Here is a 26,949-nt window from a genome sequence, read left to right on the forward strand (position 1 = left end):
CAACAGAGTGAGACTCTGTCTCAAAAAAAAAAAAAAAAATACCAAGGCAATACATTATTTTAAAAGATACCAAAATAGAATTGTAGACTTGCCTAGAACATTAACCTTAAGGGTAGCATCCATATGACACTGCAATAGTAGCTGAAGTCCTAGTATCTTACCAGACTCATTTGTTAGAAATAACATTTGTAAGGGCAGCCTATATTTTGTCCAAACCACATGGCATTTGTGCAATTAAGTAGGGAGAATGTCTTTTTGCATTTTGCCATACATAAAGTTTCTCAGAGGAGTTTTAGATACGTTCAATCATTCATTCAGCCTATATTTAGTGGACACACATCGTTTAATAACAGGACTAACTTCAATGTGTGGTGAGGATTAAGTAAGACAAAGGCAAACTTTAAACAGCTAGGACTGCCAGAGAGCATAAAACTCGCTTTTTGGGGTAAATTATTTAATGAAGTATAGCATGCGTACAAAATCAAAATCATAAAGTGCAAAAATCATAAATGTACACCTCCATGAATTTTCACAACATGTAAACTATTTTTTGATTTTTTTTCTTTATATGACCTTACTGTGTCAGGGTGTAAACTATTTTTAAAAACACTCTGGAACAAGAATTTTTTTTTCCCGTTCAGTGGATTCATAAGAAGCGAGGGCCACCGGTATTTGAAATAGATGACATCATCTGTCAGCAGAGGGGCGAGGTAACTTGGGGCGGGGCGTGCAGCCTTGACAACATCACGCAGCAGCTTCCTTTCCCCGCCTACTTCTCTCGCCCGAACGGGTCGTCAGTTTAACACAGATCTAGGTGAATCCGGAAGTCGACTGCCAAAATAGCCAAACCAAGGGAGGAGGAGAGGAGGCGCCTCAGCAGGCGCCTGCACACTGGCTGAAATGAAGCAAAATGTCCGGCTTTTGGGGGCGGGACTCCTGGCAATAGCGCGCTAGGCGCATGTGCACAGGCGACCTCCAGCTAGGGCCAGGTGGGAGGGGCAGTAGGGGGGCAGGGTCGCGCAGTGCCCTCTGCGCCTGCGCTCCGGCGCAAGGTGGGGCCGCGGGAGCCCGCACTGTAGGGTGCGCGCAGGGGTAGGGGGCAACTGTCAATTGTCACCCTGAGGCTAGCAGCAGCGGGATGGCGACAGCCTCCGGGTCTTTGGACTTGGCTGGCTCCGGAGCGCCCCCGCCCGGCGGGGGAGCCCAGGCGGCGACAGCTGAGGAGGAGGAGCGAGAAGTGGTTCGGGTCCGAGTCAAGGTGAGGCTGGCAGCCGGTCGGCCAACCCGCCAGGGCATCCCAGGGGAGGCAAAGGCTGTGGCTGTCATAGGATAGAGGGCGGGACCTGAGATTTGGGGCGTTACCTGAGGGGCGAGGCTTGAGGGTCGAGTGATGGTGGCGAGGCGGGGGGGCGGAGGGTGAGGGAGGGCCTGAGGGTATGGAGCCTTAGGGATAAACCCTAGGGCGTGTGAGTGAAAATGCATGGGCAGGGGCTTAGGGAATGTATGGGTGGAGTTTATGGGTGGAGGGGAGGGGCCATAGGGTTGGAGGAGGGGCCGCAGTAGTTGAGGGTGGGGCCCTGAGGAGTGAGCCGTGTGCTGTTGCTGTCTGAAAGGGGGGCTCTGAAGTCAGTCAACACGTATGTGTTGGGAATGCACTTTTGTGCGATTCCCCACCATTGGTGAGCTGACATGTTCCTTAGAAGAGACAAACAGCTAAATAAATGAGATGCTTCAGACACTGGTGAATGCCATGAGGAAGTAATGAAAACGGTTATGAACTAGGGAGTTACTTTAGCCAAGGTTGTACCCGAAAATTTCCAGAGGGGGTACTGAAGGAGCAGAGACCCGAATAAAAAGGAGTCAGTCATGTGCATATCAGGGGAAGAGTGTTCTAGGCAGAGGGAACAGCAAGGGCAAAGGCTGGAGGTGGGGATGAGCTTGGCCTGTTCCTGCGTAGGTTCCCATATTGCTGGAGCAGAGAGAGGGAGGGAGAGGGTGGAAGGAGGTGAGTCAGGGAGGTAAGAGGGGGCAGATGGAGAAGGGCCTTTGGGTGTGTACTCAGAGGAAGAAAGCCATTGCAATAGTTCCAGCAAGCAATGATGGTGGCTCAGACTAGAGTGGTGGTACTTACTGGCAGTGATGAGAAGAGGGTCAGCAGATCACTTAATCTCTAAGGTAGAGGTTTGGGAATTCAGAAAAAAGATGATGCCTGAGTTGTGAGTGAGCCAGATGAAGAAAGTGGGAAGGATGATCCACACAAGCAAAGGCCTGGAGTCAGGATGTGTTCAAGGTAACTTCCAACTGTTTGGTTCTACCAGAGTGTAAAGTTCAAAAATACTGGAGAGAGGCTGGCTAGGGCCCTATAGGCTCACCTGCTGGGGACCCTAGGGTTGCCATTGAAGAGATTTAAGCAGGGGGTGTTGTAGGTAGATGTGCTAGATTGGTTGCAGCATGCAGGACAGATTTAATAGGAGCCAGACTGGACATAGTAATTCTGACAACCATAATTGAGAGGACATAGAAGAAGGACTGGGGGCCTGGACTATTGCAGTAGCCTCCTCCTCAGTGGATCCCCTGCTTCTACTGAGGTGCTCCACAGTCTGTTCTTTGCAGAGTAGCCAGAAGGATCCTATTACATCCTAATTCAGGCCACGTCCCACCTCTGCTCAGAAACCTTCTGTGGCTCCCCCTCACTCAGAGCAAAAAACAAAGTCCTCGATATGGCCCAGAATGCCTACCTCGATCTGGCCCCCGCCACCTCTCTGACCCTGCCTTCTACCACTCTTCATCTCATTCACTCTTCAGCGTGGTGATGTGGCCCCTGATGGCCTACTCTGTGTCTTCTCTCCCCAGAAATGTGAGAGCATCTTGCCACATGAGTTCCGCTCTTTTGCTGTAGACCCCCAGATCACCTCACTGGACGTGTTACAGCACATCCTCATCCGAGCTTTTGACTTGAACGGGTGAGTGAGAAGATGCTGGGGACTGGCCAGCGGACCACGCAACAGTGGTTTTCTGGCCTTGTTTGGTAGGGGTTTTGTTTGTTTATTTTACTGTTACAAATAATCCCACAGTGAGCAGCCACAAATGCATATCTTGGGGTACAGTAGTTGTGCCTTTTCCAGGGTTTCACTTTCTACGTTTTTCAATTACCCACAGTCAACTGTGGTCTGAAAATCTTACATACAATAAGATATTTTGAGAGAGAGAGACTACATTCATGTAACTTTTATTACAGTATACAGATGGTCCCCAACTTGCAATAGTCGGACTTAAAAGTTTTTAACTTTATGATGGTTCAAAGCAATATGTATTCAGTACCATACTTCAAGTACCCTTATAACCATTCTGTTTTCACTTTCAGTACAGTATTCAATAAATTACATGAGATATTCAATACTTTATTGTAAAATAAGCTTTGTGTTAAGTGATTTTGCCCAACTGTAGGCTAAGGTTCTGAGCATGTTTCTAGCCTAACATAGGCTAGGCTAGGCTATGATGTTTGGTAGGCTAGGTGTATTAAATGCATTTTCTACTTAATGATATTTTCAATTTACAGTGGGTTTATCGGGACAAAGCCCCAGCATAAGTTGAGGAGCGTCTGTATTGTTATAATTGTTCTATTTTATTATTAGTTATTGTTTTTAATCTCTTACTGTGCCTAATTTATAAATTAAACTTTGTCATAGGTATATATGTATAGGAAAAAACCATAGTGTATACAGGGTTCAGTACTATCTGTGGTTTCAGGTACCACTGAGGTCTTGGAATGTATCCCCTGTGGATAAGGGGGGACTTACTGTATTTGGGAAATTCTAGTCATGATATAATTCCTGGCAGTGGTATTTCCGGGTTAAAGGGTGTGTGCTTTTTAAACTTTCAGTGTATGGTTACAACATGCTCTCCAGACAGGTTTTACCAATTTACAATCTCACCAGCGCATATAAAATGCCTGTTTCACCCACACCCTCCCAAACACTGGTTACTATAACATTGCAAAATTTGCCAACGTGATAGCTCAAAAGTGTGTCTCTTGGGGTCAGGTGTGATGGTTATTTTGTAGTAGTTGTTATTTTGGAGGAATACATGCACATGGTAACAAATTCAAACAGTACAAAATTGATGGGTATTTGGGATGGTTCCATGGTTACAGTGATTATCACACAACATACTTTGCATAGTTGCACAAGTATATCTGAAGAATAAATTCTTAGTTATTTGACTTTTTTGCATAAACATTTTTTTGGTGAAAAATAACAAACACTCGCTTTATTTTTATGTAGTAAGAAAGCTGCTTTCTTCTCACTTCTATCCCTCAACTATCCTGTTACTATCCCCAGAGGGGACCAACATTTTACCAGTTTCCAATGTGCCCTCCAGATACAAGCAGGTGTGTATCTATTTCTGTGTTTGTGTAACAAAGTGGGTATAAATGACCTGACCTCAGGCTGCCCACAATCCTTGGCACAGTACCCAGCACATAGTAGGAAGTTGTTTTCAACACCTTCTATCCCCCTTGTATTGGAAACTGTCGCTGAGGCCTCCAGGGAACTGGGAGCCCTGAGAACTCCCTGGTATCTTCTATCCAGGAAGAAGAACTTTGGCATCAGCTACCTTGGCCGGGACCGACTAGGACAGGAAGCTTACCTCTCACTCTTATCTGACTGGGACCTCAGCACAGCCTTTGCCACTGCCTCCAAACCTTATCTGCAGTTGCGTGTAGACATTCGGCCCTCGGAGGACAGTGAGTACTCAATGCCCCAGGGGTACTGCTCTGGGATCCACCTTTCCCCATAAAGTGACTCTGCCCCTTGCAATACACCCCCTCACAGTGGGCTGGGCAGCAAGGTATCCTAGGTCTAGATCCTGGTTCAGCCACTGCGCCTCAGTTTTTTCAGGTCTAAAGTAGAGATAATAATATCTTAGGGCCATTGTGAGGATTAAATAGGGAAGTACACATAAAATGCCTAGAATAGTACATGACTGCATAGTGAATGCTCAAAAAGTGTTAGCTCTAATAATGGTAATTGTATTGTACTATTATAAGCATATAACCTGGTAATATATGTTACAATTATATAATGCAATATATAGCTGTATTACTGTATATTTTAGTTATAATATGTAAATATAACAATGCTTATTATAATAATAGTAATTGTGTTTATCCATTCATTCATCCTATACCCATATTTGTTTGTGCTGTTGTTCACTCATTCATTTGTTCCCTTCATCTCTCAGCCACTTCTTCTCTTTGTTCCTCCATTCTTGACTATTCTGGTCCCCATGAGCACACAAATAAATTAAGACATGGTCCCCAAAATTTGGTTATAGACCATACATTAGATAATAGTATTGTATCAGTGTTAAATTTCCTAGGTGTATGTCTTAGTCTGTTTGTGCTGCTATAACAGAATACACACAGACTGCGTAATTTATAAATAGATATTTATGTCTCACAGTTCTGGAGGGTGGGAAGTCCAAGATCAAGGTACTAGCAGGTTGTGGGTCTGATGAAGGCCTTCTTGCTTCATCCTCACCTGGTAAAAGAACAAAAGAGAGCAAACGCATTCCCTCAAGCCCTTTTATAAGGGCCCTAACCTCATGACTTAATCACTTCCCAGAGGCTCCACTTTTTTTTTTTTTTTGAGACAGACTCTCACTTTGTTGCCCGGGCTAGAGTGAGTGCTGTGGCATCCACCTAGCTCACAGCAACCTCAAACTCCTGGGCTTAAGCGATCCTACTGCCTCAGCCTCCCGAGTAGCTGGGACTACAGGCATGCGCCACCATGCCCGGCTAATTTTTTCTATATATACTTTTAGTTGTCTAGATAATTTATTTCTATTTTTAGTAGAGACGGGGTCTCGCTCAGGCTGGTCTCAAACTCCTGACCTCGAGCGATCCACCCGCCTCGGCCTCCCAGAGGGCTAGGATTACAGGCGTGAGCCACTGCGGCTGGCCCAAGGCTCCACTTCTTAATAGCATCACATTGGTGATTAAGTTTCAACATATGAATTTTGGGAGACACATTCCAACTGTAGCAGTGTGTTAATGGTATCATGGCAATTGAAGGAAAATGCGCCTGTTCTTGGGGAAAACACAGAAAAGTATGAAATAGTAAAGTATCATGATGTCTGCAAATAATTTGGCAAAAATAATATGTTTATATACAAAGAGAATGAGATGAAGCAAACGTGGCAAAAAATGTTAATAAGGGATCTAGATGAAGAATGTATAGATGTTCAATATATTCTTCTTTTAACTTTGTTGTAGGTTTGAAATTTTTTAAACTAAAAATTATGAGTGTGAGACATGTCTCCCACTTCAGCCTCGGGGAGCTCACATGCCCATTTGGAATGACTGAGGCACTTTTACTGACATCATAACATCTAAATAGCTAACATATATTGAACACTTGGGGTCATTCTGTGTACATAATTTTTTTCATTGAATCATCAAAATAATCCTACAGGGTAGGGATAATCATTTTCTCCATGTTATAGACAAGGAAATTGAGGCTGAGAGAGATGACAGGAGTTGTCCAAATCATACAGATAGTAAGTGGAAGAACAGGATTTATTTGTTTGTTTGGTTGGTTTTTTTTTTTTTTTTTTTGAGACACAGTCTCACTCTGTTGCCCAGGCTAGAGTGCCATGGCATCAGCCTAGCTCACAGCAACCTCAAACTCCGGTGCTCAAGCAATCCTTCTGCCTCAGCCTCTCAAGTAACTGGGACTACAGGCATGTGCCAACATGCCCGGCTAAGTTTTCTATATATATTTTTAGTTGTCCAGATAATTTCTTTCTATTTTTTTTTTGGTAGAGACGGGGGTCTCACTCTTGCTCAGGCTGATCTAGAACTCCTGATCTCGAGCGATTCGCCCGCCTCGGCTTCCCAGAGTGCTAGGATTACAGGCATGAGCCACCGCGCCTGGCCTGTTTGGGTTTTTTTTTTTGAGACAGAGTCTTGCTCTATTGTCCAGGCTGGAGTGCTGTGGTGTCGGCCTAGCTCACAGCAACCTCCAACTCCTGGGCTCAAGCAATCCTCCTGCCTCAGCCTCCCAAGTAGCTGGGACTACAGGCGTGTGCCACCAGCCTGGATAATTTTTTCTATTTTTAGTAGAGACAATCTCCCTCTTGCTCATGCTGGTCTTGAACTCCTGACCTCAAGCGATCTCACCTTGGCCTCTTGGTGCTAGGATTACAGGTGTGAGCCACCTCGCCAGGTAGGAAGAACAGGATTTGAACCCGGACAGTGGCTGAATTGGCTCCAACATCCTTGTTCTCAGCCATTTGACACTACAACAGTTTGGGCTTGTTAAGATTGGCAACCTTGAGAAAAAAAGGCAGACGGAGAGAGAGAGAAACAAGGATCAGAGGGAAAGACAGTGACAGAGATGGGCATGGAGACAAACAGGAAAATATAGGGAGCCAGAGACACAGGAGCCTCTGCCACTGAGCAGCCATATGTGCTTAGGTCAGTCACTTAACTAGTTCCCCAGGCATTGTTTTCTTTAGCTGTAAAATAGACACTGTAGCACTATTTCACTACAGAAATAAAATCTGCATGGCTATTAAACATGTAGAGAAAACCCCAACTGCACAAGAATGGAGAGAAATGCCAGTAAAGCAGAGACACAGACAGATACCTATCAGTTTAGCAGAAATATATTTTAAAAGTTATCTTTTTAAAGAGAATCAACTTTCCAGTTATTGACGAGTCCATTCTTTTCCTACTGTTTTCAGCAGCCACCTGACTTATTTGCCAAATTCCTGCATATATACAAGTCTGCTTTCAAATCCCTGATTCTCTTATACTGATCTCTTTATGAAATCGTAAGCCAGTTCTGTGGGAGCTTTTTTTGTTTTATTTTGAGACAGAGTGTCACCCTGTCGCCCTGGCTAGAGTGCAGTGGAATCATAGCTCACTGCAACCTCAAACTCCTGGGCTCAAGCAATCCTTGCGCCTCAGCCTCCCAGGTAGCTGGGACTACAGGCATGTGCCACCATGCCTGGCTAATTTTTCTATTTTTTGTAGAGACAGGTCTCACTCTTCCTCAGGCTGCTCTCAAACTGCTGAGCTCAAGCCATCCTCCCTCCTCGGCCTCCCAGAGTGCTAGGATTACAGGCGTGACCCACAACACCTGGCCAAGAGCGCATTCATTCATTCATTTAGAGGCAGGGTCTTGTTCTGTCACCCAGGCTGGAGTGCAGTGCCACAATCATAACTCACTGCAGCCTCTAACTCCTGGGCTCAAGCGATCCTCCCACCTCAGCCTCCCAGGTAGCTAGGATTACAGGTGCACACCACCACATCTAGCTTATGTTGTTTTAATCATGATAGTTTTATATGTCTTGATATTTTCCTTTTTAAAAAATTTTCTTGACTATTCTGACCTAAGCACATATGGTTGCTCAGTGGCAGAGGCTCCTGTGCCTCTGGATACCTGTATTTTCCTTGTCTCCCAGCCCATCTCTGTCACTGTCTTTCTCCTTTCTTTTCACTTAATATAATTAGCTTCATTATTCCATTAAAATTCTGATGGGAATTTGATTGGAATTTTAAAAGGAACTGATTTTTAATTACCCAATAAAAATTCTTATTAAAAATTAAACATTTTCAGTAGTGCTGAAGGCTGAAGTCTCCTGGGAACACTATGCCTAATCTCAATCCTCACCCTTTTGCGCTAAGGGACTCACTTTGAACAGTATGATGTGTAACCTTGCATGTCCTTTACTTATTTGCACACACACATACACAAATTTATCCACGTATAAAGATATGTAAGTATATTCAGATTTGTGTGTATATACACAAAATGGTATGTGTCTAACATAAATGGTATACTATATACATTTATAAGTGTCCAAAATATGGAGCTATTGTTATGTTATCAACGGCATTCTTGTGATCATTATTATGGTTGTGAAAGCAACAAGCATATGGAAACCACCCAATCTTTCTCTCTGGGAATAAGCTACTTTCTGTCACCTCTACAGTTGGGAGATTACCAAGCCTAGGCCTTTGACCCATTTGTACATTTGTGATATGAATCCTCTTTCTGTCATATGTACTGCAAATATTTTTCCCATTTTATCTTTTGTTTTATGGCTTTGTTTATGGTATCTGTTTTGTCACATCAAAATTTAAAATCTGGCCAGGCACGGTAGCTCACGCCTGTAATCCTAGCACTCTGGGAGGCCAAAGCGGGCGGATCATTTGAGCTCAGGAGTTCAAGACCAGCCTGAGCAAGAGCGAGACCCTGTCTCTACTAAAAAAATAGAAAGAAATTAGCTGGACAACTAAAAATATATAGAAAAAATTAGCCGGGCATGGTGGCGCATGCCTGTAGTCCCAGCTACTCGGGAGGCTGAGGCAGAAGGATTACTTGAGCCCAGGAGTTTGAGGTTGCTGTGAGCTAGGCTGACGCCATGACACTCTAGCCCGGGCAACAGAGTGAGACTCTGTCTCAAAAAAAAAAAAAAAAATTAAAATCTATATGTACTGTTATACATATATCTCTTTTCCTTTATGATTTCTGAGTTTTTCCTCTTACTTTGGAATATCTTCCCCATCCACAAACTTATACAAAATTCTACCTTTTCTTCTACTATGCTTATTGTTTTCTTTTTTACATATAAATCTTTACTCTGTCAACGTTGTGATAAGTAGACCTAGTTTTTTTTAAAAAAAATTCCAGGCCAGGCTCAGTGGCTCATACCTATAATCCTAGCACTCTGGGAGGCCGAGGCTGGAGGATTGCTTGAGCTCAGGAGTTTGAGACCAGCCTGAGCAAGAGTAAGACCCTGTCTCTACTAAAAATAAAAAAAATTTAGCTGGGTGTGGTGGCATGTGCCTGTAGTCCCAGCTACTCAGGAAGGTGAGGCAGGAGGATCACTTGAGCCCAGGAGTTTGATGTTGCTATGATAATGCCACTGCACTCTAGCAGGGGTGACAGAGTGAGACTGTGTCTCAAAAAAAAAATTCCAGATAAATAGTCAGTTATGCCAGCATCCTTTATTAAATGATGACCTTTTCTGCACTGGTTTGAAATGCCACATTTGTCATATGTTGAGTTCCTATATATATACTTGGATTTATTACTGGGCTTTCTATTGCATTCTACCAACTGGCTCTATTTGTCTATTGCTATGCTAACACCATGGTATCTTTATGACAGTGGTTTTGTGGTCAGTTATAATAAGGCAAGCCTTTGCCATCCTCCAACTGTGACTTTTCTTAGCTATTCTTGAACATGAATTCTTCCATATAAACCTTAAAATAATTTTATCCAGTTCCAGCAAAAACTCCATTAGATTTCTCACTGGCATTGCACTGAGTTCATATATTAATTTAGGGTTTGGGAAGTTTGACGATTTTATAATAAGGAAATATAGTACGTATCGCATGTATTATGTAATACCACAAGCAGGGTCTGGGCCAGCAGCCCATGATGGAACACTTGGGTGTTTCTTCAGGGAAATGTGTGCATATTCACACTAAGTGGGTTATATAAAGACTACATATAGTCTTGTGTCAGTTCAGATCAGATTTTGCCACTAGGTGAGTTTGTGCTTGCAAAAATGCTTTGCTTATTTTATTAATGGGTTCTTGGGGATTTTTTATTTTTGTAGGTTTTTAAAATCAGTATATAATGTCTCTTTTTATAATGCTTTTGGCTTTGCACTGTGTTTATCTGACATTCACATTGCTACTGTTGCTTTCGGTTTGTGTTTTCCAGGCATACCTTTAGGATTCTTAAATTTTTAACCTTTTTTTATCATCTAGTTTTAGGTATGTCTCTCATAAAAACCCCATTTATGCTTTCTTAAATGACTGACAGTGAAATGTTTAGGCCACTTTTTCTCCTCCAGTCTCTCTCACCCTCCCTGGCCCTTGAAATGGAGCTTTAGAATACTTCTAATGCTCATTCTTTCTGTCATTCCTAATCCTTAACTTCTGGGTTTTGCTTAGGCAGCTTTAATTTTTTTTTCTTTCTAAATTCCAGGCTATCATTATATTTTCTAACTGACATACTAAATCACTTATGTTTCAAGAATTATAGCATAACACATAATATTACAAACTTCCAATCACGTTATCTTTGTCATTTTATGTTTAACTATACATACATTAAAAACCAGGCTGGGCATAGTGGCTCATGGCTGTAATCCCAGCACTTTGGGAGGCCAAGGCAGGATGATCGGTTGAGACCAGGAGTTTGACACCAGCCTGGGCAGCATAGCAAGAGACCTTGTCTCAAAAAATTTTCTTTTTTAAAATCAGCTGTGCATTGTGGCATGTACCTGTAGTACCAGCTACTCGAGAGGCTGAGGTAGGAGGATCGCTTGAGCCCAGGAGTTTGAGGTTATAGTGAGCTATGATGATGCCACTGCACTCTAGCTTGGGCAACAGAGCAAGACCCTGTCTCTAAAAAAAACAGAACACAAAACAAAAGCTTGTGGCCCACCACCATTTACCCTCCTTTTTCTTTGCCTTCCCCTATCTTGAGCCCTTGGAGTCATTCAGTAGTCATTTGCTTAGAGAACTTCCTTGTTCTCTCAGTGTTCTCCTCCAACAGGGTACATGGGTTAGATGCACTCTAGTGGTCAGAAATGTTTTTTGGCCAGGTGCAGTGGCTCACGTCTATAATCCCAGTGCTTTAGGAGGCCAAGGCAAGAGGATCACTTGAGGCCAGACTTGTCTCTACAAAAAATAGAAAAACTAGGTGGGTGTGGTGGTGGTGTGTATCTGTAGTCCCAGCTACTTGTGAGGCTGAAGCAGGAGGATCACTTGAGCCCCGAGTTCGAGGCTGAAGTAAGCTGTGATCACACCACTGTACTCCACCCTGGGCAACAGGGTGAGACCCTGTCTCTTAAAAAAAATAGCAACAACAATAAACAAAAAACATTTTTCTTTGGCTGAATAGATCTGTACTGTCTTGGCTGGGTGTGGGCCCCTTGGTTTGGATCTCAGGCTTTCCTTTTCAATGCTCCATAAGTGCCATGAGCCACCGTCTTGCTTCCAGGATTGTGGAGTAGAAGTCCACTGACAATCTGACCTTCTTTCCATTGTAAGCAGTCTGTTCTTTGTCTCTGGAAAATGACAAGTGTTTTTCATTCTTAGAATTTGGGCATTTCACCTGCTGTGAATAGAAGTGGGGGAGGCCTGTTGTAAGTCTGTTTGTTAATTAATGCTATCTAAGACTTAGTGAGCCATTTCTTCTCAGGGAAATTTTCCTTCATACCTGTTTGATTCTAATGTCTCCACCTAATCCCTTTTCTCCCTTTCCATTTCCTAATATTTGCTTATTAGGTCTCCTGGACTTGGCCTCTAGGTCTCTCTACTTTTTCACTCAAATCATGAAGCCTTAGCTCCGTGCCTTCAGACCATTCATTTGATTTTCAGTAATATGACCATCTTCATTTCACCTGTTAAGTGTTTTAATACTCTGGTTAATGTTTTAGAAAGACTACTCTGGCAGCTGTTGGGAAACATTGGAAAGGAACAGAGAGGAAGTGAGGACTGGTTAGGAGGCAGTTTCAGGTGAGAGATGTGGTGGCTTGGACAGGGTGACAAGGTGGAGATGAGAGAAGAGGGGGAATTAAAGAAGGGTTTGCCTGCAGAAGTCACAGGGCTTTGAGATGGTTTGGACCCAAGAGTTGAGAAAGTGGGAGGGGGCAAATTTGCCTCTTAGGTTTCTGGCTTATTAAGCAATTGAACAGATAGAGATGCTCTTCATTTAGATGAGGAGTAGAGGAGGAAGCCATGGATTTCGGGCTCCCCTTTTGGACCCCTTAGGTTGCAGTGCCCTGTGAGACATCCAGGGAGAAGCAGTGACATTTAGACGTGGCTTAGAGTTTGTTTCCCCCTCAGCTCTGTGGGGAAAAGTGCAGTGGATTCCATGGAAATGCTGCTTCAGAATGGCATTTGCCTGTACGTGGCAGTGGCTTAAACAGATAGAAGTTGATTTGTTTCATACAATGGAGTTTGAAAGTTGGCCACTGGACGTTGCTGTTGCGGGCTTAGCAGCCCTCTGGCGTCAGGGCTGACATCTCTTAAGACTCTTGAACTTACCTTCAGGTGGCCATTGGTGCTTCACCTGCCACATCACACATGAGGTGGAAAGAAGGGCTGTGAGGGGAAGTGAAAAAGAGAGAAAGGATAGACTTCTGATGTTTTAAGGGCCAGAACCGGACAAAGCCAAGCATAACATTGTTTCATTTGTCTAACATACATGGCATACTGGTTCCACAATACTTTTTCTAAAATTTGTCTGGGCTCTTCAGTAAGGTAAATGTTGTTTAGATCCCAGCGCTACCATTTCCTGACTGTAGAATCTTGGTCACTTACTATTTGTCCCAAACCTTTTTGCCATTTTCTGTAAAATGAGAATGGTAAGGTTTGTCTCTACTGTTTGTGGGAGGAAGACTGGCAGGAATATAGGAGTTTGGGCCCTCAAGCTTTGGGCCTGGGCTTCAAATTTTGGCTCTTTCACTTAGTAGCTATGGGGCCCTTGGGCAAGTATCTCATCCTGACTGTGCCTGTTTCCTCATATAAGGAGTGGCAATAATAGTAGCACCTAACTGATAGGATTGATGTGACTATTAAATGAGTTAATGGCTGGGCGCAGTGGTGGTGGCTCACTCCTGTAATCCTAGCACTCTGGGAGGCTGAGGTGGGAGGATCGCTCGAGGTCAGGAGTTCAAAACCAGCCTGAGCAAGAGCAAGACCCGTCTCTACTAAAAATAGAAAGAAATTATCTGGCCAACTAAAAATATATAGAGAAAAAATTAGCTGGGCATGGTGGCACATGCCTGTAGTCCCAGCTACTCGGGAGGCAGAGGCAGTAGGATCGCTTAAGCCCAGGAGTTTGAGGTTGCTGTGAGCTAGGCTGACACCACCGCACTCTAGCCTGGGCAACAGAGCGAGACTCTATCTCAAAAAAAAAAAAAAACAGTGAGACACCATCTCTACTAAAAATAGTAAAAATTAGCCAGGTGTGGTGGCACACACCTGTAGTCCCAGCTACTTGGGAGGCTGAGGCAGGAGGATTGCTTGAGCCCAGGAGTTTGAGATTGCTGTGAGCTATGATCATGCCGCGGTACTCTAGCCCCGGCAACAGAGTAAGACTCTGAAAAAAAAAAAAAAATGAGTTAATATTTGCAAAGGGCTCAGAACAGTGACACTTAGCACTATGGAAGTGTTAGCTACTATTATTATTTCTTTTTCTTTTTTTTTCTTTTTGAGGCAGAGTCTCACTCTGTTGCCCGGGCTAGAGTGCCATGGCATCAGCCCAGCTCACAGCAACCTCAAACTCCTGTGCTCAAGCGACCCTCCTGCCTCAGCCTCCCAAGTAGCTGGGACTAGAGGCATGTGCCACCATGCCCAGCTAATTTTTCTGTATATATTTTTAGTTGTCCATATAATTTCTTTATATTTTTAGTAGAGACGGGGTCTCGCTTTTGCTCAGGCTGGTCTCGAACTCCTGAGCTCAAACCATCCACCTGCCTCGGCCTCCCAGAGCACTAGGATTACAGGCTTGAGCCATCGCGGCCTGCCTATTATTTCTTATATTAGTGTTCAGCCCTTGTCCTAGTGCCTGGCATATAGTAAGCACTCAGTAAATATTACTTGATATCATTCAGGTATTAGAGACTGCCCAGCCATTTGGTGAGACTTTTACTACAGAGTTGTTCATGATTTGATTTTCTGACATGATTTGAATGATACGGAAAGAGGGAGTGGGAGTCATTTGTTGCCCTGCAGGTGGCCTGGCTTTGGTAGAAGGAGAAGAACCGGGCCCTGAGGTCTGGGTTCTCATCCCTGTTCTCATAGTGCTTCACTCTGTGTGCCCAGGCCCGTTGCTGGAAGATTGGGACATAATCAGCCCCAAGGATGTCATTGGCTCCGACGTGTTGCTGGCTGAGAAACGGTCATCGCTGACGACTGCTGCCCTGCCCTTTACACAGTCAATCCTCTCTCAGGTGTTTTCAGGGACCCTGGGGGCCCAGCTATGGTTGGAGGGCAGGGCCTACCTGGCACCCCGATTCTGAGCATGCTGGTTGGCATCTTTCCCTAGTCTGCCCAGCTGACCAGTGGCTTCCCTCCCCCCTTCCTTCATAGGTGGGCCGTACCTTGTCTAAGGTCCAGCAGGTACTGAGCTGGTCATATGGGGAAGATGTCAAGCCCTTCAAACCACCCCTGAGTGACGCCGAGTTTCACACATACCTGAACCACGAGGGCCAGCTCTCCCGCCCTGAGGAGTTGCGCCTGCGGATCTATCATGGTGGTGTGGAGCCCTCATTGCGAAAGGTGAGCTTCCGCAGTCACTCGTTGGATCCATCATTCTTGTGATCATTAGTAGCACATGTCAACCACGCTGTCATGGATGGAGATATTCCAGGGCTGGAAGCTATCTTTCAGGAGCAGCTAGGAGTCAGAGGCGAGAAGGCAGATTTGTCAGTAAGAAGACAGAGGCCCAGAGGGGTTTGGGAGGTGGTGACTGATTGACACTGGGGTGTGGTGGCTTATCTGGAGAACCTCAGCCTTATCCCTTTCATCCCTGGCCAGGTGGTGTGGCGGTACCTGCTGAATGTGTACCCAGACGGACTGACAGGCCGAGAGCGAATGGACTACATGAAACGCAAGAGTCGCGAGTATGAGCAGCTCAAGAGTGAGTGGGCCCAGCGAGCGAGCCCTGAGGACCTGGAATTCATCCGAAGCACGGTCCTGAAGGACGTACTGCGCACTGACCGGGCCCACCCATATTACGCGGGGCCTGAGGATGGCCCACATCTGCGAGCGCTACACGACCTGCTCACCACCTATGCCGTTACCCACCCACAGGTGTCCTACTGCCAGGGCATGAGCGACCTTGCCTCACCCATCCTCGCCGTCATGGACCATGAGGGCCATGCCTTCGTCTGCTTTTGTGGCATCATGAAGCGCCTGGCTGCCAACTTCCATCCTGACGGCCGTGCCATGGCCACCAAGTTTGCTCACCTCAAATTGCTGCTGCGACATGCTGACCCCGACTTCTACCGGTACTTGCAAGAAGCAGGTGCTGATGACCTCTTCTTCTGTTACCGCTGGCTGCTGCTCGAGCTCAAGCGTGAGTTCGCCTTTGATGATGCCCTCCGCATGCTCGAGGTCACCTGGAGCTCGCTGCCCCCTGATCCTCCTGAACATGAGGTGGAGCTGGTTGGACCTCCCAGCCAAGGGGCAGACAATGGCTTTGGTGGCCACAGGGGGCGGCCTGTGCGACAGAGGCACATGCTGAGGCCTGCTGGTGGAGGAAGCAGTGCCTTTGAAGATGCTGTTGACCACTTGGCCATGCCCAGCCAGAGGCCTGGTGGTGGGGGGCGTCTCCTGAGGCAAACCAGCCTGGATGGCCTCCAGCAACTCAGGGATAACATGGGCCCCAGGAGGGACCCTCTGGTCCAGCTGCCTCGCCCAGCTGCCCTCATCAGCTCCAAGTCCCTCTCTGAGCCCTTGCTGAACTCCCCAGACCCACTTCTCTCCTCCTTTTCCCACCCCGATTCCCCATCCTCCTCATCTCCACCATCCACCCAGGAGGCCTCTCCCACTGGCGACATGGCTGTAGGATCCCCTTTGATGCAAGAGGTAGGCTCCCCAAGGGACCCTGGGAAGTCCCTGCCACCCCCACCCCCAGTGGGCCTGCCCCCACCCCAGGAGTTTGGCCGGGGGAACCCATTCATGCTCTTCCTCTGCCTGGCCATCCTGCTGGAGCACCGTGACCACATCATGCGCAACGGGCTAGATTACAACGAGCTGGCCATGCACTTTGACCGCCTCGTGCGAAAACACCACCTGGGGCGCGTCCTGCGCAGGGCCAAGGCTCTCTTCGCTGATTACCTGCAGTCAGAGATGTGGGACTCGGAGGAGGGGGCTGAGGCCACAGCCCCGTCTTGATCGAGCTCCCTCCATTCCACCATCAGCCCCCCACCAGGTATCCATTCTTTGCCATGCAGGCCTACACATGAGACCCCACCTCCTTGCCTGCCAGCCCCTAGACCTGTTGGAGTGTGGGGCCCCTTTTCCCCAGGTCAGAGTGTGTGGGGTTCTGCTTCAGCACTGCCCCCTGGAGGCCACAGCCTTTTTTTCCCCCTTTTTGTTGTTTTGTTTTTAACTATACTTTGCACACATGAAGGTCACTGTTGTCTGTGTATTTCTCTGCTCCCTCCCTGGTTTTTGCTGTAGATGGAATCCCCAAGGGCTCTTTACCTGAAGGAGCTGAAATATTTCACTTGGTGGAAAGCAGCTCCCGCTTCCCCAGTGGTGGGGAGAGTGGATACTGAAAATCGGTTCTAGAAGGTGAGCCCAAGTCAGGGACTGCTTGAGGAAGGCCTGAGTCTGTTTTTGGTATATCCGTCTGCCTGTAAGAGTCTGTCTTATGGCTGTGAATGTATGTTTTCAGGATGGGCCTTTGAATGAGAGATGAGAGAGAGAGTTCTTGGCTCAAAAAAGGGCAAGATTCATTATTAAGATTGGGAAGTACAGGCTACTTAGAAACGTTGGACCAGCCATCCCCGGCATACCACATGTCACCATTTCTAGGATCTAGACCCTTCTCTGAGTCATATGTACCAATGCTAGTACCTCTGGGCAGGAGTCTAAGGTTCCTATTCATGCCACTTGCTTTGGAGCCAGCTTGAGGGTCCGTGGCCTCGCCATACCTAGGTCCCTGAACTGGGTTTCCAGCTCATGGGTACCTGTCTTAACCATTTCAGCAATATTAACCATTTATTTGCCTCTTCCATCCCACTAATGTAGACAAACATCAGACCCTAAAAGAAGTCACCTACTTATTTGGAGAGTAATGATCAAAAGAAGGTCCTTTTGCCCACTTACCTTCTCAGAAGGTAGGATTCTCACACAGGCCAGGGCCAGGTGCTAGTCTCCACAAAGGACCTGGAAGATGGCAGGTGGGGTACCTGGGGTCCTCAGGTCATGGCCTAGCCATGCCATGTTCTCCCATCCAGGTACTAACCAGGCCCAACCTTGCTTAGCTCCTGAGATCAGACACGATGAGCACGTTTACGGTGGTATGACTGTAGACTGTGCCAGGTTCTGGCCAGAAGTCATTTCACCTAGGCAATGCTGCCAGAGATGAGGGGGCATCAGGGCAGCCATCCTCTCATCTGTCTTCCTCCAAGAATGTCATAAAAAAGCTGGGGATGACTCTCAAAAGGCTCCTGCCATGTCTCCCACCCCCAGTATTGGAGGGGAAGCTGACCGTGTGTCCAGGGTGCTCAAATACTGTGGTTCTCCTAAGTGCATTCTGTGGTTAAGGGGCTGAGACTCCCCCAAGGGCCATCCAAGATATGGAAGTGTCTGGCCCTCTGAGGACCTGAAATGTCCCTTTTGTCAGTAACCAGCTGACACCTTCTGGGATACGTTCTGTAATTAATGAGCTCAGATACTTGAAGGGCCAGACAAGTCAATTCTGTGGATGGTGGCTTTGGGCCTCTGAGGGCCAGAAAAGCCCTTTCTCTGAATAGGAGGCTCAGGGATGCTGAAGGGCAGAAACCTATTATTCCTCTAGGATACTTGGGGCTTCTGGTTCCTGCCAAGATGACAGATAGCACGAGCTGCTGATGCCCTTGCCTGGAGAAACTACAGAGGAAAACATGGGTTCCAGAAACTGCAGCATAGTTCTGATAGACCCATGGAGAAATGGAAGGCTGTCTTTAACTGGTGTGTGTTTTGAGGGGCAGATGGTTGGAGGCAGCAGATAAAGTGTAGACAAGGGAAGAAGAGATTTAAGTTCTGGTTCTTACCTCTCCCCCGTATTGCCTTGGGGACGTCCCTGTCTGCTCCCCTCACTGCAGAAATGATCCAAACCACTGGTACAGGTATCTGGGGGGCTGTGTCAGGGTGGCAAGAGCCCTGATGGGGAAAGAAATAGACAGCCAGAGGCCATGAGTCCTCTACCTCTCCCCCTCCAGACACCAGGGCTGGTAGATTCCACCTAGGGAGACTGCCTCCTCTTAAACCTGCCTTCCTCAGAGGGTTTACAGATGAATTCCTCACTGGCGGGGGTGGGGGTCAGGTGTTGTGAGAGGAAGCAGGAGTGATGAATGTGCTTCTGTGGTATCTGGGACTGTCCAGCCTCTGGCTTAAATCTCACACATCCTTTTACCCTGCAAACTCCAGGTGATTGAGCAGACTAGAGGCTAGCCCTCAGCCTTTCCCTGGTACGTTTTACCAGCCAGGGCAGCTAATAACATCAGGGGAATGTGAGTCCACTGCCAGAGCTAGACACCAGGACACCGCCAGAGAAAATCAACTAAATGTATTAGTTATCTACTGCTGTATAACAAATTACCCCCAAACTTAACCACTTAAAATATCAGTCTCTGAGGGTCAGGAATCTGGAAGCAGCTTAGCGTAGTGGTTTTAACTCAGGATCTCTCCTGAGGTTTCAGTCGGATTGTCAGCCAGGACTGCAGTCCGCTGAAGGCTTGACTTGGCTGATGGACCCATCTCCAACATGGCCCGGTCACAGGGCTGTTGGCAGGAGGCTTCGGTTTTTCACCACCTGAGCTTCTCCACGGGGCTCCTTACATGTGATCCGAGCAACCAGGTGAGACACCATGACCAAGACAGAAGCTACATTGTCTACTATAACTTAATCTCAGAAATGACATATCATCGCTTCTGCTATATTTTATTGGTCACATAAGACCAACCCTACTACAGCATGGGAGGGGACTATACAGGCTGTGAATACCAGGAGGCAGGGGTAACTAGGGGCCATATTGGAGGCTAGCTACCACACTGGGTAACAGAACATTTGAAACAGGAGGAGTATTGGGACAGACAGATGAATATTTTAAATAAGTATAATAAATAAGAGATAATATTAGAATATAAAATGGGAACTAGAGATTATAAAAAGGGCCCCAAAAGATGTTAGGTATGACTATGATGGTAGAAAAAATGCAATAAAAAATATACTGTAGGCTGGACATGGTGGCTCACGCCTGCAATCCTAGTACTCTGGGAGGCCCAGGCGGGAGGATGGCTTGAGATCAGGAGTTCAAGACCAGCCTGAGCAAGATCGAGACCCCCCTCTCTACTAAAAATAGAAAAAATTAGCCAGCTACTAGGAGGGTTTGGCAGGAGGATCTCTTGAGCCCATGAGTTTGAGGTTGCTGTGAGCTAAGCTGACACCACGGCACTCTAGCCCGCGTGACAGAGTGAGACTCTGTCTCAAAATATGTATATATGTATGTATATACTGTAAATGGAGTATATGAAAATAGATGTCAGGACTAAGTCCTAGTATAATAATAATTACAAAGATATTTAAAACAGAGACCCTTGGCTGGGTGGGTGGCTCACGCCTCTAATCCTAGCACTCTGGGAGGCCGAGGCAGGAGGATTGCTTGAGCTCAGGAGTTCGAGACCAGCCTGAGCAACAGCGAGACCCTGTCTCTACTAAAAATAGAAAGAAATTAGCTGGACAACTAAAAATATATAGAAAAAATTAGCCGGGCATGGTGGCGCATGCCTGTAGTCCCAGCTACTTGGGAGGATGAGGCAGAAGGATCTCCTGAGCCCAGGAGTTTGAGGTTGCTGTGAGCTAGGCTGACACCACGGCACTTTATCCCGGGTGACAGTGAGACTCTGTCTCAAGTAAAGTAAAATAAACCACAGACCCTCGTTGGATTAAAAAAAAAATCCAACAGTAAACACACACATATAAAGATTTAGAAATGTTGAAAACGAAAGGATGGAGAAAAGATATGGCAGACTGATAAAAGCTCAAAGAAAGCAGAGATAGCCATTCTGATAGCTAACAAAATAGAATTGAAGACTTAAGGTCACAAAGGACAAAGAAGAGCATATACTCCTTGACAAGGAAGATATGTCTACTAAAAACACGAATATTCCTAAGAAGCCTTAAACAATACATGTTAAGTTTGATATATAGATATATATTATATTTTTATACATAGATATCTCACATTATATAACCCCCCAACTTAACAAATGGAGAAGACTCCTTTTATGTTTACACTTAGCAATGACAAAAGTAGATCATGTTAGGGCACAAAGGAAGCCTCAATAAATTCAAAAGTATCAATATTAAGTATGTCCTCTAATGATATGTAGTAAAATTAGTAACTAATAAAAGCTAAAAAAAAAATCCCTCATTTTTTAGAAACTAACATTACTAAATAACCCTTGGATGAAAGAAGAAATCATAAAGGAATTTTACAAATATTTAAAACTTAATAAAAACAATACATGTAAAATTTGTGGGACACAACAAAATTAGTTAATAGAAAAAAATTCATAGCTTTAAATATATTTATCAGAAAAGAAAGTTGAAAACCAAATGATGTAAGCATTTAACTCAAGAAGTTAGAAAAGGCTGGGCGCAGTGGCTCACACCTATAATCCTAGCACTCTGGGAGGCCGAGGCAGGAGGATCCCTTCAGCTCAGGAGTGTTAGAGACCAGCCTGGGCAAGGGTGAGATTATGGCATGCACTTGTAGTCCCAGCTACTCGGGGAGGCTGAGGCAGGAAGATCACTTGAGCCCAAGAGTTCGAGGTTGCAGTGAGCTACAACGATGCCACTACATTCTACCCAAGCAAACAGAGCAAGACTCTGTCTCAAAAAAAAAGTTGGAAAAAAGAACAGAGGAACTGAGTTATAGAGGAAATAATGAAGGAAATAAGTGCAATAGAGAATTAAAAAGTAATAATAAAGATTAACAAAATAAAAAGCTAGTTCTTTAAAAATGTTAATGATAGGCCAGGGGCCTTGGCTCACGCCTGTAATCCTAGCACTCTGGGAGGCTGAGGCAGGTGGATTGTTTGAGCTCAGGAGTTCAAGACCAGCCTGAGAAACAACGAGACCCCGTCTCTACTAAAAACAAACAAACAAACAAAAAAAAAAAAAAACAGAAATTATCTGGACATCTAAAAATATATATAGAAACAATTATCCAGGCATAGTGGCATGTGACTGTAGTCCCAGCTACTCTGGAGGCTGAGGCATAAGGATTGCTTGAGCCCAGGACTTTGAGGTTGCTGTGAGCTGGGCTGATGCCATGGCACTCTAGCCCAGGCAACAGAGTGAGACTCTCTCTCAAAACAAAAATGTTAATCATAGACCTTTGCCAAGACTGATTTAAAAGAATGCAAAGTACAGAACAAAAAGAAGAATTACAGGCACAAAAAGAGGTTAAAAACTGTAAACTGGCCCAGCATATTTGCTGACCCCTGTAATCCTAGCACTCTGGGAGGCCAAGGTGGGAGGATTGCTTGAGGCCAGAAGTTTGAGACCAGCCCGAGCAAGAGTAAGACCCCATCTCTACAAAAAGTAGAAAAAAAAATTAGCCGGGCGTTGTGGTGCGCGCCTGTACTCCCAGCTACTTGGGAGGCTGAGGCAGGAGGATGGCTTGAGCCCAGGAGTTTGAGGTTGCTGTGAGCTATGATGATGCCACTGCACTCTAGCCCAGCTGTCTCAAAAAAAAAAAAAAAGAGTAAGCTAATACATTTGAAAACATAAACGAAAGGCATAAGTTTCTGGTAAAATTTAAATGTGCTCAAATTGATGCTAAAAAATAGAAAACTTGAATGTAACAATTTTTTTTTTTTTTTGAGACAGTCTCACTCCGTTGCCCCGGCTGGAGTGCTCTGGCATCAGCCTGGCTCACAGCAACCTCCAACTCCTGGGCTCAAGCAATCCTCCTGCCTCAGCCTCCCAAGTAGCTGGGACTACAAGGGGCGCACCACCACGCCCAGCTAATTTTTCTATTTTTAGTAGAGATGGTGTCTCACTCTTCCTTAGGCTGGTCTCGAACTCATGAGCTCAAGTAATCCTCCCACCTCGGCCTCCCAGAGTACTAGGATTACAGGCGTGAGCCATCGTCCCCGGCCGAGGTTAAAGGACTAGAAGGTGAAGGAGGTTGACCTCAGAGGATGGTAATTACGTCGGCAGGGACCTAGAGGAAGACACTGTGATGGTGAGGAAGTCGTGGGGGATCATATCCAATGGGGGAAAGGACGTTAAGGACGAGAGGGTGATGTCAGGGACCGAAAAGAGTGTAAGAGCGAAAAGGTTCCTGTGCGGAAGGGACAAAGACGGCTCGGCTGGTGGGGTTTACGTTAGGGTACATCTATCGCACAAAGTTACCTCTATTCCGGGAAGCGCGTAGAGAGCTTTGTTCCTTTTGCTCTACCGTCGCTCACTCTCCTCGGAGCCCCGCCCCTGCTGGCCTCAGCCAATCAGCACACACGCCGCCGCGCGCTGGGGCACGTTAAGTGGCGTACACGCTACGTAAGCTTTATCAGTCGTCTTCGCGCGCTGTAGCCTCCCTCTTCTCTCTGCTCGCTGGTGTGCGCGGTTTGTCCGATCCTTTTGCTTTTTAATTTCCAGGTAAGCAGCGTACGCTCTGCAGAGCGGCCGCTCGTCACGTCGCACACGTGCGCCGCGCGGGCGGAGAATAGGGGCGCGAGTGGGGCGAGTAACGGCCGCAGACATGTAGGCTTGGGCTTTTCCGGGGCGGGCGGGTGTGGTGCTCCGAGGTTTGTAGGAGGCTGGCGCGCGCTGTATCCTAGTGCCAGGGGTGCCTGGCGGAGACGGCAACGTTGCAGCGATAGTGACCACGCGATAGCAGAATCTGCTGCCCCTCTTTAGTCCCACGTGATGGCCGCCATTTTCTGCCGGGGCGGGGGAACGCAAGCGTCTTCTGGGCTTGCGCAGTGGCACGAAATGCCGGGCGTGGCGGCAGAGGATGTTGTGGGCATGCGCGATGGCGTCCCCAAATGGCGGCCGCCTGGATCCAGCCCCGGAGATTCCCTTCGTTTCGGTTTTCGTTTTTAGTCTTTATATGGTTACTCTTTATTCTGTTTCTCTAGTATATTTGCTGTGCTTCTCGACCCCTTCCCTTTCTTAACCCTTTTTTCTGACTTTTCCAATCTCTTTATTATTATCACTATTTTTGCCACCTTTGTCCATATTTTTCCCACAGGACTCGAATTTACTACCATGTCCTCTGAAGAAGGGAAGCTCTTTGTGGGAGGGCTCAACTTTAACACCGATGAGCAGGCGCTGGAAGACCACTTCAGCAGCTTCGGGCCTATTTCTGAGGGTGAGACGTGGACTAGACCTGTAATGGCAGGGGGGAGGTGAAACGAAGCCTGGGACCTTTGCATTTCGAGGAACATTAAGAGAAAAGTCAGGATCCCAGGACTTGAAATTCTCCTCTCTTTCCTAAGCCTAAGATGTAGACTGAGGCTAAGAAGAACCTTGTAATTTTCAGGGTTGGTTGGAGGGGTCTATTCTCTCCACCCCCTTTTCAGGCAGCTTCTTGCTACTTACCCCTTCTAGTGGTGACTCATCCTGTTGCTTCATTTTCTCTCCCTTCCCCAGTGGTCGTTGTGAAGGACCGGGAGACTCAACGATCCCGGGGTTTTGGCTTCATCACCTTCACCAACCCAGAGCATGCCTCAGATGCCATGAGAGCTATGAATGGAGAGGTGAGGTCTTTTACCTGCAGAGGGGCTCTGTCCCCATCTGCGACTTCTTCCATTCTTTCTGTTTTTCCCTCTGTGTCTGCTAGGGGCAGCGTGGCTACCAAGCCCCGCAGTGCCCACTCACAGGAGCATGACTGCCTTCTGTTCTAGGGGGTGGAGGGCAGCGGCAGACAGAGCTGCCTGGGAGGCGACGACTGGTTCTGCATGAGGCCGAGAAGCCACCTGTGGATGGTTCACCTGCCTTGGGCTTAGGTAGTAGAGTCTGCAGACCTGTGGGCCTGGCCCGGAGAGGACCTCGTGAGTCTTCTGGGATGGACTCTGAAGCCTCAAACCAAGAGAGGTGTCTATCTAGCCCTAATAGTCGGGCAGCTTAGAGGAGTGGGGAGGAGAACTCGGCCTGAGTTCAGTCAAGATGTAAGTAGTAGCAGGGGGAACATGGTGGATTCAGGTCATTTTGTGGGATTCTACAGCTCCTGGTGAAGCCATTCTGGTCAGAGGAGCTTATTCTGAAACATGGCACCCAGAACCTGGTGCCCAGCAGAAATTTCTGGGCTCTTTTGCTTACCTGCCCATGCCCACTCTTCCTTCACCACTGCCCTGACTGACTGCCAAACCCATCCTCTTTGTGTCTCCCTCCCACATCTAGTCCCTGGATGGTCGCCAGATCCGTGTGGACCATGCTGGCAAGTCTGCCCGGGGAACCAGAGGAGGTGGCTTTGGGGCCTATGGGCGTGGTCGCGGCTACTCCAGAGGTGAGTATAGTGGTAGGTTTGATCATGGAGTGAGAGGGAGAGCCACTTATTAATGGTCTATGTGTGAACAAATGCCATTTTAATTTTTATTTCCTGTAGGTGGTGGGGACCAGGGCTATGGGAGTGGCAGGTATGACAATCGACCTGGAGGATATGGATATGGATATGGATATGGACGGCCCAGAGACTATGGTGGCAGGTAGGTAGCCAAGGGTCTGGGGTATTCTGCTATTGCTTCCCTCTCCTTAAGAACTCAGATGCGTGGGTATTGACAGACATCATAACCTTGGTGTTGCTAGCATGTGTGTAAAACAAATATGAAACTTACTGTTTTGAGTTACGTATAATGAATTGTATTGTCATAATATGGTAGATGATATGTGTTGATTGTACTGTATTGGTTAATTATGCAATTGTATTGCTTTAACATGCAATGTGAGTTAACATACTATAACTATCTAAATTGTATGCCACGAAATTGTTTACTACGTGGTGTTCATATACTTAATATATTCTGTTTTTTATATTTAAAGTTTATGTTATAAGGTGTGACTTGTATGGTTGTTAATATTATCAGTGGTATTTGATGCATTTCTGTAAAACTTTTTCCGCAGAAGCCAGGGTGGTTATGACCGCTACTCAGGAGGAAATTACAGAGACAATTATGACAACTGAGATGAGACATGCACACACAATATAGGTGAGACTGGATATTGGTAGTGAGCAGACCTCTGTTTATCAAACCCTGTCATGTCCCTCTTACCTTTTCTGGCCAGACTGCTCAGCATTTCTGTTGCCCTCATGTACCTCTCCCAGCCAGCCTACCAGACACCATTCCTAGGCCTCCCTTGTTCTCTGGTCCTTGTCAGGGTTAGTCTAATTGGAGGGGGAAGGGATCTAAAATCCTGTAATCTGCTCTTGTGTGGGATGGAGGAGATGGAGTGTCCGTATGGCTGAGCCCTTGGCATCTTTGTTAACTGTGGGAGGTAAGCATTGTTGTTGGCCTGTACCTTCCTGACATCGCAATTCTCACTCTTCTTAATGTTCTCAGACACAAGGAATAATACTTCTGATCCAGGATCGTCCTTCCAGATGGCTGTATTTATAAAGATTTTTGGAGCTGCACTGAAACATCTGTTTTAATACACCAACTTCTATTTTTTCATTGCTCTCCGAAGGTGGCTTGTTAAGGACCTTTTAGAAAGCTCTGTATTTTTTAAGATATTTTTTCCCTCCCATTTAAAGGCAAATTCTGAGACATTTTTAAAGTCTGGGTATTTTTCCTTTTACCAGTTTTTTGTTTGAGCTCTCAGGATTATTGGTCCTGGCAAGCTTAGACTGGTTTTTCTTTCCTTTTAATTAATGATTATCTAGAATATTTTATTTTTTTTAGGGACATTTAAAAAACACATATACAATGTTTATTATGGTTAGGAAACCATTTCTAAATGTACCTGAGAGAAATCTGTGTCATGAACATAATTGCCTAGGGTTTTTGTTTTTTGGGTTTTTTTTGTAAATGAAGTTAACCAACCTGATTATATAGAAGAGCTTGTTAAAAATGTTTTTAAATGTTATTTTTTAAAAAATACTGGAAGAAAAAAATATTCTGTTGTGTCTCACGTATTTAGATTATCTTTCATGAAGCTAATTAAAAAGTTGAAACTACAAAACATT

At 46.0% G+C, this 26,949-nt stretch overlaps 2 protein-coding genes and 1 long non-coding RNA gene across 8 annotated transcripts; 2 read left to right on the forward strand and 1 right to left on the reverse strand.

Annotated features, from left to right (window-relative positions):
* The first annotated feature begins 875 nt into the window (after positions 1-875).
* TBC1D25 (TBC1 domain family member 25) lies at positions 876-17,173 on the forward strand. The gene is made up of 6 exons (XM_045538040.1): positions 876-1,258; positions 2,854-2,963; positions 4,590-4,744; positions 14,861-14,988; positions 15,128-15,316; positions 15,575-17,173. The coding sequence occupies exons 1-6, from the start codon at positions 1,139-1,141 to the stop codon at positions 16,934-16,936; spliced, it is 2,064 nt and encodes a 687-aa protein (XP_045393996.1). The 5' UTR covers positions 876-1,138; the 3' UTR covers positions 16,937-17,173.
* Positions 5,435-23,692, reverse strand: LOC123628357. Of its 6 annotated transcripts, XR_006731613.1 has the most exons (9): positions 23,178-23,692; positions 18,805-18,913; positions 17,876-17,935; positions 17,249-17,448; positions 16,007-16,259; positions 15,233-15,433; positions 13,079-13,135; positions 7,181-7,332; positions 5,435-5,540 (listed from the first exon to the last, which is right to left on the reverse strand). It is a non-coding gene; the product is annotated as an uncharacterized LOC123628357 (long non-coding RNA). The 6 variants fall into 6 exon arrangements; XR_006731611.1 differs by lacking the exon at positions 7,181-7,332 and having other exon boundaries at positions 23,178-23,689; XR_006731615.1 differs by lacking the exons at positions 5,435-5,540; positions 7,181-7,332 and adding an exon at positions 11,902-12,096 and having other exon boundaries at positions 23,178-23,690.
* Positions 23,317-26,949, forward strand: RBM3 (RNA binding motif protein 3). The gene is made up of 7 exons (XM_045538041.1): positions 23,317-23,420; positions 24,016-24,135; positions 24,417-24,523; positions 25,167-25,272; positions 25,372-25,471; positions 25,887-25,972; positions 26,324-26,949. The coding sequence occupies exons 2-6, from the start codon at positions 24,033-24,035 to the stop codon at positions 25,945-25,947; spliced, it is 477 nt and encodes a 158-aa protein (XP_045393997.1). The 5' UTR covers positions 23,317-23,420; positions 24,016-24,032; the 3' UTR covers positions 25,948-25,972; positions 26,324-26,949.

Source organism: Lemur catta, chromosome X (assembly GCF_020740605.2).
Source record: "Lemur catta isolate mLemCat1 chromosome X, mLemCat1.pri, whole genome shotgun sequence".
Classification (NCBI taxonomy): domain Eukaryota; kingdom Metazoa; phylum Chordata; class Mammalia; order Primates; family Lemuridae; genus Lemur; species Lemur catta.

Excerpts from the sequence above, each read along its gene's own strand:
- TBC1D25 (XM_045538040.1), top strand. The coding sequence starts at position 1,139 with ATGGCGACAGCCTCCGGGTCTTTGGACTTGGCTGGCTCCGGAGCGCCC. Across the intron at positions 14,989-15,127 it reads CACAGTCAATCCTCTCTCAG|GTGGGCCGTACCTTGTCTAA; the intron begins GTGTTTTCAGGG and ends CTTCCTTCATAG. Across the intron at positions 15,317-15,574 it reads TGGAGCCCTCATTGCGAAAG|GTGGTGTGGCGGTACCTGCT; the intron begins GTGAGCTTCCGC and ends ATCCCTGGCCAG.
- RBM3 (XM_045538041.1), top strand. The coding sequence starts at position 24,033 with ATGTCCTCTGAAGAAGGGAAGCTCTTTGTGGGAGGGCTCAACTTTAAC. Across the intron at positions 24,524-25,166 it reads TGAGAGCTATGAATGGAGAG|TCCCTGGATGGTCGCCAGAT; the intron begins GTGAGGTCTTTT and ends TCCCACATCTAG. Across the intron at positions 25,472-25,886 it reads CCCAGAGACTATGGTGGCAG|AAGCCAGGGTGGTTATGACC; the intron begins GTAGGTAGCCAA and ends CTTTTTCCGCAG.